A 13137-nucleotide genomic window follows, 5' to 3' on the forward strand; every position below is an offset into this window, starting at 1 on the left:
TGACCTCATGGTCTGAAGGCTGGAGCTCTGCTAAGAAGCCCCACTGAGGCTGCAAATCAAAGAAAATGAAGACAACTTTTAAAGCCTCTTCTCTTCCCTCCTTATCCAACCTCTGGCAACAGAGGCGTCCCTGCAGGAGGCTCTTGCAGCAGATTCTGACAGGCAGTTTCTCAGTGTGCTTCAGAAAGCTGCTCATGGCGGCAGACTGTGACTGACACCTAAGGATTTGCACCAAATCACACCAGGGCCTTTGAAATGCAGCCATGGTTGGCTGACACACTCCCTGGGCACTGATTTCATGAGAGTCCTTCCAGCAGCTGGCTTGCTGGACCCAGGTCAGTCACTCCTAGCACAAAGGGGGGAAACTGACATGCAGAAAGAGGGCAGAGAGCTCTGGGCACTGTGGTAGTAGCCACCATTGTTATTTTCACAAACCCTGTCCCACTCTACGAGAAACAAGCACAGATACCCAGCAGAAGTGTAGTCCCTACACACTCCATCTCTCTCACACCTTGTCAAAAAAAAATTGCATTAGTAGCTTCAAGTTTCAAAACGCAAGTATTGGATAGGAAAGAAATGGATGCAAAAAGAGAGGAAGAAAGGAGTGAAGAAATAGTTAAGAACGCTCTGGAGGGTAGCATCCAGCTCCTAATAGCTGGTGCCATATGAACGTCCTATGTTCTGCCTGTGCCACCAGCAAGATGGCAGCTGAACCCCAATTGCCTTTGACACATCAAATGCTACTGAATGCAAGGACAAGCCGGCTCACTTCCATTTGAAAGGCATGTCTATTCGATTGTAGGAGCGACAGTCTTGGATTGATGCTGGCCTGGTCCAATCACCTTCCTGTTCCATGTTAGTCTTCATGTCAGCGAGTGAAGGACCTGAACTTGGCTCAGAACTGTGACAGGTGGGAGAACTGAATGACACCTGTCATTCCACGGGGAATGAGTTTATAATTGCCTTCAGTTGAAGACAACAGGAGCTCTTCCTCACCAGTAGGTTCCTATAGATAAAGAGGACATCAATAACGATCTGGTGATGTCCCTAACAGCGCAGGCAATTCATGTTGCCAAACACTGCTCATGTGGGCAAGTGAGACCCCTGTGCCATCAGGTCATTTCACAGTCTGCCTTTAGATGTTATGGAGTCAATCATGATTGCAGTGGAGGATCATTTCACAAAGTCAATTTTGCCACTCTCGTGGGAACGTGCCTGGGGGTAACTGACGGCTGGCATCAGAAGGAGTAAGGGGAGAGGGTGCTGGATGAAGGATGGAGACGAGTGGGATTTTATAAGTGCTATGTTTCCTACTTCTTGGTGTGTATTTAGCCATAGAGTCATCTAGTACATTGACAGACCAAAGTCTACAAGCTGCTAATGCACACAGGCATCTAGTTTGAAGAATGGATAAAAGAATGACAAGGAAGCCTAAGAAGAATTCCTGAGATGGGGGTGCATCCAAGATCCTTAGTCAGTTGCCCTGGGACTGGCATTGCAAGAAAAAATTTCACCTCTGTACAAAGTGGTCTTTAACTAGAGCTAAGAATGAGGATAGTGAAGCCAAGATTCTGTCTTTCCTGAGTCACCCAGCCCTCTGGAAAAAGCAGATCCCAGTTCCTCCTGGGCTTCCTTAAATACATATATCCCAAGACAGGGGTCACAAGCAAGAATGTGATTCAATATGGCAAGTAGAGTCAGGTGTCCACACGTGACAGACACTGCTTCAGGTCCTGGGAACATGTGGGGACAAGAAAAGCAGGAACATTGCTCCAGGAGCTCACAATTCCTCTAGTGATGAGAAGTGCCCTTAAGGAAACGAGTGGGCACACCAGGCTACAACATAGCATTGGCTGTGCTGGACCAAACATGATGTTTACAGGGGAGATGTAAAGGACCTCCACCTCCTATAGAGATTTCCTATAGGAAGCATAGCACTTGTAAAGTGTCCTATCAGACTCCAGCTTGCCTCAGCTCCACTGTATAGAAACATCCACAAACCCCTTCTTATGAAGTCCTGACAAGAAACCTCAAGTGTGATCCCATCAATGGTCTCCCTGGGGAACCAGAGAGTTTGCTTGGGTTACTTATACAGATGCACTGGAAAGTCTTTGCCTAGCACTACAGTACAGATGGAGGCCCTTCAGTTAGCATCCCCAATTTATCGTTTTTCACCTCCCTCAAGATGGAGGGCACATGTAATTAGGGCAGAATGACATACAAATTACAGGGAGGAGCAGCTGGAATCTCAGGTAAGGATCCAATGCCTCCCCCTGCCCCTCTTCTGAAGGAAATCAATAAATAAACCTAATTATGATGGGCTCTAGGAAGCAGGCACAGATGATCTGATGAAGACACTGGCTATTTTGCTTAGTGAACACCATTCTACAACACAGGACCACATGACAGTGATGCTCAGGAACTGAATTAAGCCACGCTATCTTCATGAATCCAAAAGCCAAGTGGCCCCACAAAGAAACAGGCTGACTGTTGGCTCTCCTTTAAGGTCTTCTAATGAAACCCTGTAGGACAGTCTGACAGGAGCCAGAAGCCAGAGTGTGCACACATTGAGCCCAAGAAGGAACAAGGAGGTACACGCCTGGTGCACATCTTGCTTTAGGATCAGCAAACATCCTAAGTCCTCACATATTACTGGTGACAATGACCCTTATGTCACCTTCTACATAGACTCTGATAAAGCTCAAAATAAGAATGTAAGCCTAGCTGTGAGGCCTCCTGAGGCACTGGTAGCTGCTCCATGCAGGACAGGGCTCAGTGTGATAATGCCATGGATAAACCCAGTCACTGATAGTGCCACGGAGTATCTCCATGCACCTGCTACTTCTACCGACCAAGTCTGCAAGCTGCTGGGTAAGAGGCTTCTTATAAAAGTGAGGTAGACCCTGCTCAGAGTCAGGAATCTGACAAAAGCATGACAATGGACATACCAGGGAATTTCTCCAACACTCTAAGGCTCAGTTTTCATCTAAGTGTGTTCACTGTGTTGTTTTTCTTTCAACTTTGCATGGGCATAAGGCTGGAAATCTATGAAAGGAGAGCTGATATTTGGTGCAGGGGAGCAACCCAAGTCTGCAGATACAAAGATAGAAAGGGAGAGCCCATTGTGCTCTTAGGAATCAGGCTCAGAGGAGAAGCACTGAAGAGACCCTGCAAAGTTCTGGGCAGTGATCACCCATGTGCATGTTTGCCATGTCACAGCATGTCCCACCATGCCACAGGAAGGGGCAGCTAAGCCTCAGAAGGAGCAGTGGCTGACATCACATTGTTCACAATCAACAATGCAGGGAGAAAATGGTGCAGAAACCATCCTGCTGAGAGCAAGAGGGTACGGAGATCTGAAGGCTGGGTCTTGGCATATCCCATCAGATGCTGCTGTGCTGAGTGGGTCCCTCAGAGTCGTGGGTCAAAGACTCAGCCTCCAGATATGTGCTAGTGGGGTAGAGAGCAGGGGCCTTTGGGAGATAATTGGTTGAGAGCTACCCATGATGTCATGAGGAGGGGCATATAAAAGAGGGAAGGGACATCTGAGCCAGTAGCTTCCTGTCTCACTTCACAGTATCCTCTACCACACCTCCAGCATCTTTCAGGAGATCTCGTGCCATGCTCTTGGATTTCTCAGCCCTTAACAATCAGAAGCTGCAAAGACATGATCCTGTCTGTGATGTAGGCTTTACTGAATTAGAAATCCAGGAGATAGTTGAGATGTGAAATTTTCAGAGGGATCCTCTCCCAGGTGTCCTTTGATACTTCCTCAGGCAGAGGAAGTATCAAAGATAAATATCTGTGAGAGGAGGTTGTGTGGATGTGAGGATGGAGGGAAGCTGTCACATGACTTTGAAACACAGGGATCCAGGACCCTACTGTCCCCATTTAATTGCACTGATTCAAGCAAGTGTGGGCTTCGAGTTAAAATGCATTACATTCTAGTGCAATTTTGGTGCTTCTTGGCATATGAGCTTAATATAAAAAATCTCTTGTTTGCCGAACATTCATGGGCTTTATCTACATATTGGCTGCCTCCTGCCAGCAACTTCATGCATATAAATTCTCAGCAAATATATAGATTGTTATCAATGCTTCATGCTTTCTCAAAGAAGTGTAAAATATACATGGCACGACACTTCAGAACTTCCAAAAGGTTGTCATCCCTTGGGTTGTCATCCCTTGGATCTCCGTTGGCCTGTGCCTTGAAGAACACAGGAGAGGCTGGGTGTTTTCCCCATTTCATAGGTGAGGAACAGGCCTTTGAAAGGCTCTGCCCCATCAAGACCATGGACCATTTCCTGCCTCCGCTACTCTGGCCAGCACCTACTCATCATCCCTTTTCTCTGTGTTAAGACCCATTCCTCTCTCATCTTGATATTTTAGAGGCTGAGCTACAAGCCAACTTGAAGAGAGAAGCTGTGAGATTCCAGGCTATGGTGGAAGATTTGAGCCCAGCAGGAGAGTCAGAAGCCAGCTTACATTGACACCAAAAAGCAACTGTAACTTTTTCAAAAAAGTTTCAAGCTGTCTGATACCAGCTTATTAGATTTAAATAAACAATGGATGCCTCTACTCCTCAGAGAATAGAAAACATTAGGAACCAGGGCTTGTCCCCTTTTCCCTACTCCAGGAGGACTGGCTTCTTATCTCAGTTCTGCCTTGGGTGAGCTTGTAATCTTGTGGGACTAATTCAAACCCCTGACCTCTGCCTCTCCAACTGTAAGCTGGAGATGGAAATGTCCATCTCATAAGACAGTGTTGAGGATACACTGAGATCAAAGGGAATGAGCCTCACTCCATAAATGATGACAAATCACTGTTGCTACAATGGTAGAAAAAGCATGGTGGTATGGTCTCAGTGTGATGTGAGCTCAGTGTGACGTGCCCCCAAGGGTCCATGTGCTTGCACAGTGGGTTCTCAGTTGATGGTGCTGTTGTGGGGTGTTTGGATGTTGATCCTTAACTGGAGCAAGTGAAAGACTGGGGGTCAGGGAGGGAGTTGTATGGACTATACCCTATTCCTGAATCCCACGGAAATCCCTGCTTCCCGGTCTACTAGGATGCAACAAGGCATGCCACTAGTGCTCACGGCCTCAGACAGAGCCTCAATTCCCATCCTTCCATCCCATGATGTAATTCCTCAAACTGTGAGCCGAAACGAATCCTGTCCCCTGTTTGGTTGCTTTCATCTACTATTTGGCCACCCCAAGAGGGAAAGTAACAAAGACATGCATGAGGCAATATTAATTCTGAGATTTAGATACAGAAGAACACATGGGAAACACAGAAAGTACTCAGAGAAATCCGCACAAAGGTGCCATGGCTTGGCAGCTCAACAGAGCTGGGGAGTTTGGGAGTCCTGTCTTGTGCACAGGACTCTGTATTGCTCCTTGGCAGGCTATTGTGTCCCTCGGTAATTTCTTGACATAACACAGACAATCCCTCTGGCCCAGCTGCACCACTCCTGAGCCTTGATTTGCATTGTGGCCACTGGCTTCTCACACAGCTCTCTGAGTGTCAAGATACAGCTTGTGAGCCATGTGGCTCACACTCAGAGCCCCTCCTCCCCATTCAGAATAGCAGCCCCTGACCATCACAACAAGAATGAAAACCTGGAGTCCTCACAGATTGAGCCAAAGACGTCAAGGGCAGTGAACATCCCAGGAAAGTTCAAGACATGAAAGAACCCTAGGTAAGGCAGCATAGCCTCTTCCTTTGATGCCAGAGGTTACCATGGTGATGAGAGGGCGTGTCTTAGATACCTAGAAGCCAATGACATCACAGTTAGAGTTGGAAAAAAACCTCACTAGCATTGTCCTTCTATGTGTCAGGGCTTGACTGGGACGCCCAGTCCCCAGGACATAATGAGTGTTTGGAAACCTTACTATTTTAGTAATGAGAGAATAACTAGAGAGTGTAAGTGAGAGTCACTGAGGGAGGAAAGTTGTAGCATGGTGCTTCCAGTGTGAGACTGACTGCTCTCCTCTTCCAGGAAGATAGAGGTGATGACTGGACTCAGTGCTGGCACTTTTATCTACTACAGCACCTAGAAAACATAGCAGTACCGAACAACTAAATTTCCTTTGTTCCACACATTGGAGGCACAATGAAGAAGGATGCCTAGGTCCCTCCAGGAGTAGATCACTGCTAATGGAGAAGGCAGGTGAACTCAAAATTGCTGCCCTGTCTAACAGCTGAGCATCCTTGGGAGGTTGCAGAGCTATATCATCTCTGGACACTTGGAAACAGGACAGTGCCCGGCTTCCACCAGGAGTCCAGTAAACACTTGGCTGTGAAGTGAAGGTTTACAGGAGAAAGAGCGTGCGTTCTCAGGAAGCCCTGACTAGTGGAGTTCTAACAGAGGGACAGGTGTATGAGGGCCTGGCGAGGTGAGCAAAGCACACTCAGTTACCACTCAGAGGCCGCTCGGGATAGCTGCGGGAAAATGCACCAAGATAGTAGTGAGGACAGAAATGGGGGAGAGACTGGACACTATAGCAGAGCCCAGCCTTGGTAGACCTCGTTCTGTTGACTTTGAGGAGCCACAGAAATACTTCATCCACAAGTCAGATCTGCATTTTGGCAAGATTTCTCTGTCAGACAGGCTGGTGGTTGTTGAATTAATCAATTAAATAAATCCCAGCAGTGGGTTTGTTACCCCCCGCCCAATGACTTACATTCCTCAGTGAAGCACATACACACGACATTTTGATATGCCTTAAACAGTGCAACAATTGGTCTACTTCCTAACCTCCACATGATTAAGCCACCTCATGCCAATAATCCTGAGTTACTACTTACTGAAGTCTCTGTTTACCTCGGCTGCCCTGTACCCAGAGTGCTGCCCAACTGGGCCACACTCTCCCAGCTCCTCATGCCAGCTATGCCTCCCTGTCCTCCACTCTTCTCAGGCATGGTATCTCTCCTCTCCTTCTCCTTCCCCTGACATGGCTGATCTCCTCCTCCTTCTTCCTCCTCCTCCCAGCGCCAAGCCTGAATCCTAAGTCCCACTTCTGTTTGCCCTGCCCAGCCATTAGCTGCTGGCATCTTGTTTACCAACCAGAACCAACTGGAGTTCCCTCAGTGGACATGCTGACTCTCTCGTGTGAACAATTTGGGGACCCAAATTAACATCAGAATACAAGCAACATTAGGTCAAACCCCCTATGGGCGGTATCTGACTACAGTGTGCGTGCACATGCCCGTTTGGAAGCTGTCTGGGATTACTTCTGAGAAAACGGTGGCAGTCTTCTCTAAGGGGCAGATCCTTTGTAACGAACAGGTTCTTGGGGGCTTCAAGTTCTCTCCTCAGCATCTGAATCTTCCTGCTTTACCCAGCACAACCCTGACTTTCAATGATTCTCATAATCTTGTTTAAATAAAAAAAAAATCTTAGGGTGGAATATGAACATCTGTGTCTTGGCTTGTCGTATGTCTACTCATAGAAGGCTCCAGAAACATTGTTATGACACATTAACATTAAGTTTAGGACCTGTCCCCTTCCTAGACTGTAAGGTGTTCACTCTCATGACTGTTCTGTCTAGATTGTGGCAAGTGTCTTCTTCATCCAATTCTCAAATGCATGTGAACACTAACTCTAGTAAGTAAGTAGAGCCAGTGAGGTTGATGGAAATAAACTTTAAGCACATTATGCAAATGCAAATAAATTGCCTACCCAGTAACCTTTAATCAAGCCAACAACAACAGCCTGGTTCCCAACACTCAAGGTACATCTTTCAAAGTCTTCATATACAATATCGGAGGAGAGAGGAAGATGTGGAGCCATGCATGAAGATGGGAAGTGACCCAATAGAGGGATGTTCAGCCAGAGCCAGCCTCGAGGGAGGAACTTGGGTGACCATGGAGACCAGTCATGGAAGGGGTATCCCTGTCAAATACCAAGCAGGTTGCTTGATTTTATTACTTCATTTAGTTTGTAAACAACACCAGGACATCAGCATCCTATCCCTTTGACTTTGCAGATGAGAAAGCAGATGCAGAAAGGCAAAAGGGCTTGCTTTCAAAACTTGTGCCTTCACTAGCTAAGCTGCCACACAACTGCTATATACTGGTTACTTACTCCTCCATGGGTTCTAGAGGATGGATTCAGGGTCAGGCAGCTGGCATAGTCAGTTCTGGTGAGGATGCTGGCTTCCCTCCTTGTCTCATAGACAGTATCAGCATCACGTATTTATGTTCCCTGTCCCTTCTTCCCCTCCCCATCATGCATTCTCATTCCTCCTCCCTCCCTCTCCTTTCATCCTCTCTTCTCTCCTCCCTTTCTCTCTTATGGCTCTCATTCTTTTCCTTCTGGACGTAAACAGTCCTGTCAAGCTATGATATAACTTGTCTATTTCTTGATCCTCCATGTCTTCATCAAAGTTGAGGGGTCTGGATTGGGACCCCTTGGTGCACAACTGCCTCCTTGATGGCATTTATAGATTAGATCCACTGAGGTCAGGCTTGGAGGAAGAACATTAGGCGATCTTATCCCACTCCTTCATTTTGCCCCAACTCGGGGCTCCTCCAGGCACCGTACTACCCTCACTCTCTATCATGCAATTTTTCTTCCTCTTTCTCCTTCACTGGGGTTGTCTTCATCCCAGGGGAGCACCGCAGCTTCACTTTACACAGGTGAAAATATTGCACTTGACAGCTCGGCTTGGGTTATCACAGCTCAGGAACACAGATCATTCATTCCACAGAGGCAAAGCTGTCATGGAAACTAATCAGTGCTAGGCTTCCACTGGTGCCAATCACAGAGCCTGTCAGTGAGGAAGAGCGATGAGAGCAAGCCTTTTCAAGGCTGCAGTAATTCATCCTCCACGAAATGAACTCTGGAGCTGGCATACAGTTAATACAAGGCACAGAGTCCTTATGAACCCGGAAAGCACCTCCATACTTCTCAGTCTTCTAGGAGGGCAAGAAGGCCACACATAATAACCAGAAGGAAGCAACATGCCAAGGAGAAGGCTGGTAGGGAATCTGGCAAAGCCAGGGACTTCCTGTCAAGGAGTTAGGTGGAGGCCACGACAGCAGATAGCCTGCTGTCAGCCCCTTCTGTCGGCTCACTAGTAACGCGAGTCAGTGACCCCATCTGAAAGAGGCACACAGTAGAGTAATGGGAAGAAATTCATGAGGGCACTTGGGATGCACAAGTGAAGTCTTGGGAACAGGGGAGGACTTTGGGGTGCCTGACTAACTTAGCAAAAGGAGATGCCATGTACAAAGGCCCAGAGGCAGGGAGCCATCGGCAGGCTGGCATTTCTAGGATGCAAATTAGAAGTGAAAATTATGGTCAAGGATGGGGATGGAGAGAAAATTCCAGAAACATGGATTATAGGAGACTGGGTGTCAGAGTCAAATGATGGAATTGAGCATCTCCATTCAGGGAAACCATGCTATACAGAGTGAAACATGAGCTCCAAGTCCTCTTGCCATTAAGATGTTGTGTGGGACTTTATAAAATACTAGATTCAGGACACCATTCACCATTCCATGAAACCTGCTACATATGTCCTCGAACATACAGAAACAAATCAGTTTTCAATTCTGGTTCATTTAATCAGAGAGCAGGATAAAAATGAATCCTGGAAGGTTCATTAGCGAGCATACACTCTGGAATATTTGGGAGTTTATGAACCCAGACACGTGGATCCTTTCCCTTTTTAGCAGTGCCTGGACACCATTCTTGGGGGCCGAGTCACCTCCCACTCACCATAGGTTCACCAGGAAGGGATGCTCTAACCCCTGCATGATCTGCAGCTCCCGGAACACGTTCCGCACCTCATCCCTCTCCACACACTTCTGCTTGTTCATGTACTTCATGGCATACATCTTCTTTGTGTCTCGCTTCTGCACGATGCATACCTGCAAGACAGCCAGAGGGAATGACACTCAGGACAAGGATGAAGAAGAGGCAGAGGAGGAGGAAGTGGAGGAGGAAGAAAAGGAGTGTCAACCCCTCACTGACACTCCGTTCCACGCCTGGATTTCATTTATTCCAACCACTTGCTAGCAAAGCATATTGGCTAAGCCTCTCTGAATCTACAAAGGAGGCATCCGACCAGATTTAACACTTAAATGTGGACAGTGAATAATGGCTGTTGACTCAACACTGAAAAGGCAGCCATCGATTCAGAAGATGGAAGGAGCAGCCCAGCCTTCTAGTAGGTCAAAGCCCAATAAAGGCACTAGTGACTGCGGTTTTCAAGCATGCATGCCAATGAGCATGACCCTGGGACGCACACATCCTGTGGGTCCCCTCAGATTCCAGAAGCTGCAATCCCAAGGCACATTGTGCATCAACAGTAAAAAAAAAAAAACCTCACCCCCCAGAAAACATATCCATGGGACACACCTGGGCATGCATGTCTTGACCCTGTCCTAGGATTACACCATTGATATTTGTGTGTGCTTCCTGCCCCAGTAACCTCATTCCTGGGATACTTGAGGAAACCTGGAGGGACAGAGTGGAGCAAACCTAAGAGAGACCATGTTCGCTGTGCCATAGGCAGCAGAACTTAAAAGACTGGGAAACCCAAGCCTGCTGGAGCCCACAGGATGCCAACACCAGCCTCAGGTGCTTTATGCAGATCTGCAGGACTTGGTGTTTGCCATGAATGCTTTTCATCTTGCTTTGGTTCAGTATTTCCTTGCTGCCCTCTAGTTCTCTTTTTGGAATAGGAATGTTTGTTCTTATCCTTGTATAAGTACGGGGATTGATTTTTGTCTTTATTTTTATAGAGGTTTACAGTTAGGTTGTATTGAGTTTCAGAAGAGACTTCGGACTTTTGAATAGTGTCAGACCAGATAAGGACTATGGGGATTTTTTGAAGTTTGAACGACTCTATTTTGCAGTATGAGATAACCGTGACAATGAGGGGAACAAGGATAGAGTGTTTTGAATGTGGAATGTCCCCATGGGTTTATGTGCTTGAACACTTGGTTCCCAGTAGGTGGTGCTGTTTTAGATGATTATAGAACTTTTAGGTGCTAGAGCTTTGCTGGGGGAAATGGTTTATTAGAACAGGACCTTGAGGTTTTATAGCCCAGTTATATTTCCTGTTTCCTCTCTGCTTCCTGTTTCTCTAAAATGTGAGGTGTCCCAGCTAAACCTGTCAGCATGGGTCCATTTGCCTCTAGATCTTGTCCTCCACAGTACATTTTATTATCTTAAACTCTAAGCCAGAGTGATCCATGTCTTGATAAGGTGCTTCCTGAGGGGCATTTAGCTACCTCAAGAAGAAAATCAACAGCTACACTTGGTTTCAGTTACCCACAGTCAACAGTGGGCTGAAAATATTAAACCTTCATAGATAAATCACTCATAAATTCGAAACTGCCCGTCATCTCAGGACACTACCATCCCACACTTTCCCACTCCACCCTGTCCAAAGTATCCACACTGTATGTGCTACACTACAAATAACACTAACAGGGCCTTTTTCCTTTTATATTATTTGAGAATTTCCTGCATGTATATAATGTATTTCTTCAAATCTATCCCTTTTCCTTCTCTCTAACTTTTTTAACTCAGCCACCACTATTCTGTCTCAGTTTCCTGTGTTCTTTTTTAAACTCACTGACTCCACTTACTGTATATGGGTGTAGAACAGTTTACTGGAGCATGATAGCATACAGGAGCCACATTCTTGAAGAAAATTGACTCTTCTTTTCCCAATAGTGCCATGACTTGCTAATCACTTCCAAGAGACGGGTGGGGCTTGTGGACCCCCACCACCACCACCACCACATCCATGCTGGGGGTAGAGTAGCTTGATCTTGTGCTGTTCTTCCATATGCAGTCACGGGTGCTGAGGGTTCATGAGCACACTAGTACCATCTGGCTTTGGAAATATTGTTTCCCTGCAGATGTCCACTGCCTTTGGCTATTAAAATCCTTCTACCAAGCCCTCAAGCCTGAAAACACTTCCATATTTCTTCTACAAAGTCAGTATTGCCCTGATGCAAAACTATATAAAGACCCAACAAAGAAAGTTAATTATAACTCAATCTCCCTGATAAACATACACATAAAAATTCTCAATGAAATACTTGCAAACTACATTTAAGAAACATCTTAAAGATTGCTCAGCATAATGAAGCTGATGTCATCCCAGAGATTCAAGGATAGTTCAGCATATGTAAATCAATGATTGTAATCCACTATATAAATGGTCTCAAGAGCATAAACCATATTATCATTTCACTGGATGCAGAAAGGTCTTGACAAAACCCAACACCCCTTCATGATAAAAGTTCTGGAGAAATTAGGGATATAGGGGATGTGTGTGAATGCAATGAGGGAAATTTAAAACAAGCTCACAGCCAACATCATGTTAGGCTGGAAAAACTCAAAGCATTTTCACTACAATTAGAAACAAGACTCCCTCTACTTTTGATCACTGTAGTGCTTGAAGTCCTAGCTAGAACCGTAAGACAAATTGAAGAAGATATAAAGAGGATACAATAGGAAGAAATCAACATATCTGTATTTGCAGATGATGTAACTATCTATAAAATACCTTAAGGATTCCACTAGAAAACTATAACTGATTAATATGTTCAGCAAAGTAACAGGATACAAAATTAATACATAAAATCAGTAATTTTCCTATATAAAAATAAGAAATATACTGGAAAAGTTATAGGGGAAACAATGCAATTCAAAATAGTCTCAAAAAAAAAAAAAATCTTAGAAAAAAATCTAACCAAAGGTGTGAAAAGCTTGTATTTACGATATTAAAAAAGACATTAGAAGATGGAAAGACCTCTCACGCTCATGCCAGGATTAGTGACATAAAAATGGTCATCCTACCAAAAGCAACTTATAGATGCAATTCAACCCCTATCAAAATTATAATGCAATTCATCTCAGAAACTGCAAAACACAATGTCAAAACTCATAAGGAAACACAAAATACCTAGGGTAATCAAAACAATCCCAAGCAATTAAAAACATTGCTGGAGGTATCTCTGTCTCTGGTTTCAAATTACATCATAGAACTAAGGGGATAAAAATAGCATGGTACTGCAAAGCTTCTGTAAGGCAAAAGACACTGTCAACAAGACAAAAAGGCCACCAACAGATTGGGAAAGGATTTTTACCAATCCTAAATCAGATAGAGG

The 13137-nt window shown here is 45.5% G+C and overlaps 1 protein-coding gene across 5 annotated transcripts in view; it reads right to left on the reverse strand.

Moving 5' to 3' along the window:
• Stk32b (serine/threonine kinase 32B) overlaps positions 1 to 13137 on the reverse strand; it is a 242841-nt gene that overhangs the window by 141868 nt on the left and 87836 nt on the right. For all 5 annotated transcript variants that reach the window (XM_021210566.1, XM_029545413.1, XM_029545412.1 and 2 more), the window contains exon 3: positions 9725 to 9876. In XM_021210566.1, the coding sequence (XP_021066225.1) occupies positions 9725 to 9876 (152 nt within the window). The remainder of the gene's footprint in view (positions 1 to 9724; positions 9877 to 13137) is intronic.

This window comes from Mus pahari, chromosome 13 (assembly GCF_900095145.1).
Source record: "Mus pahari chromosome 13, PAHARI_EIJ_v1.1, whole genome shotgun sequence".
NCBI lineage: Eukaryota > Metazoa > Chordata > Mammalia > Rodentia > Muridae > Mus > Mus pahari.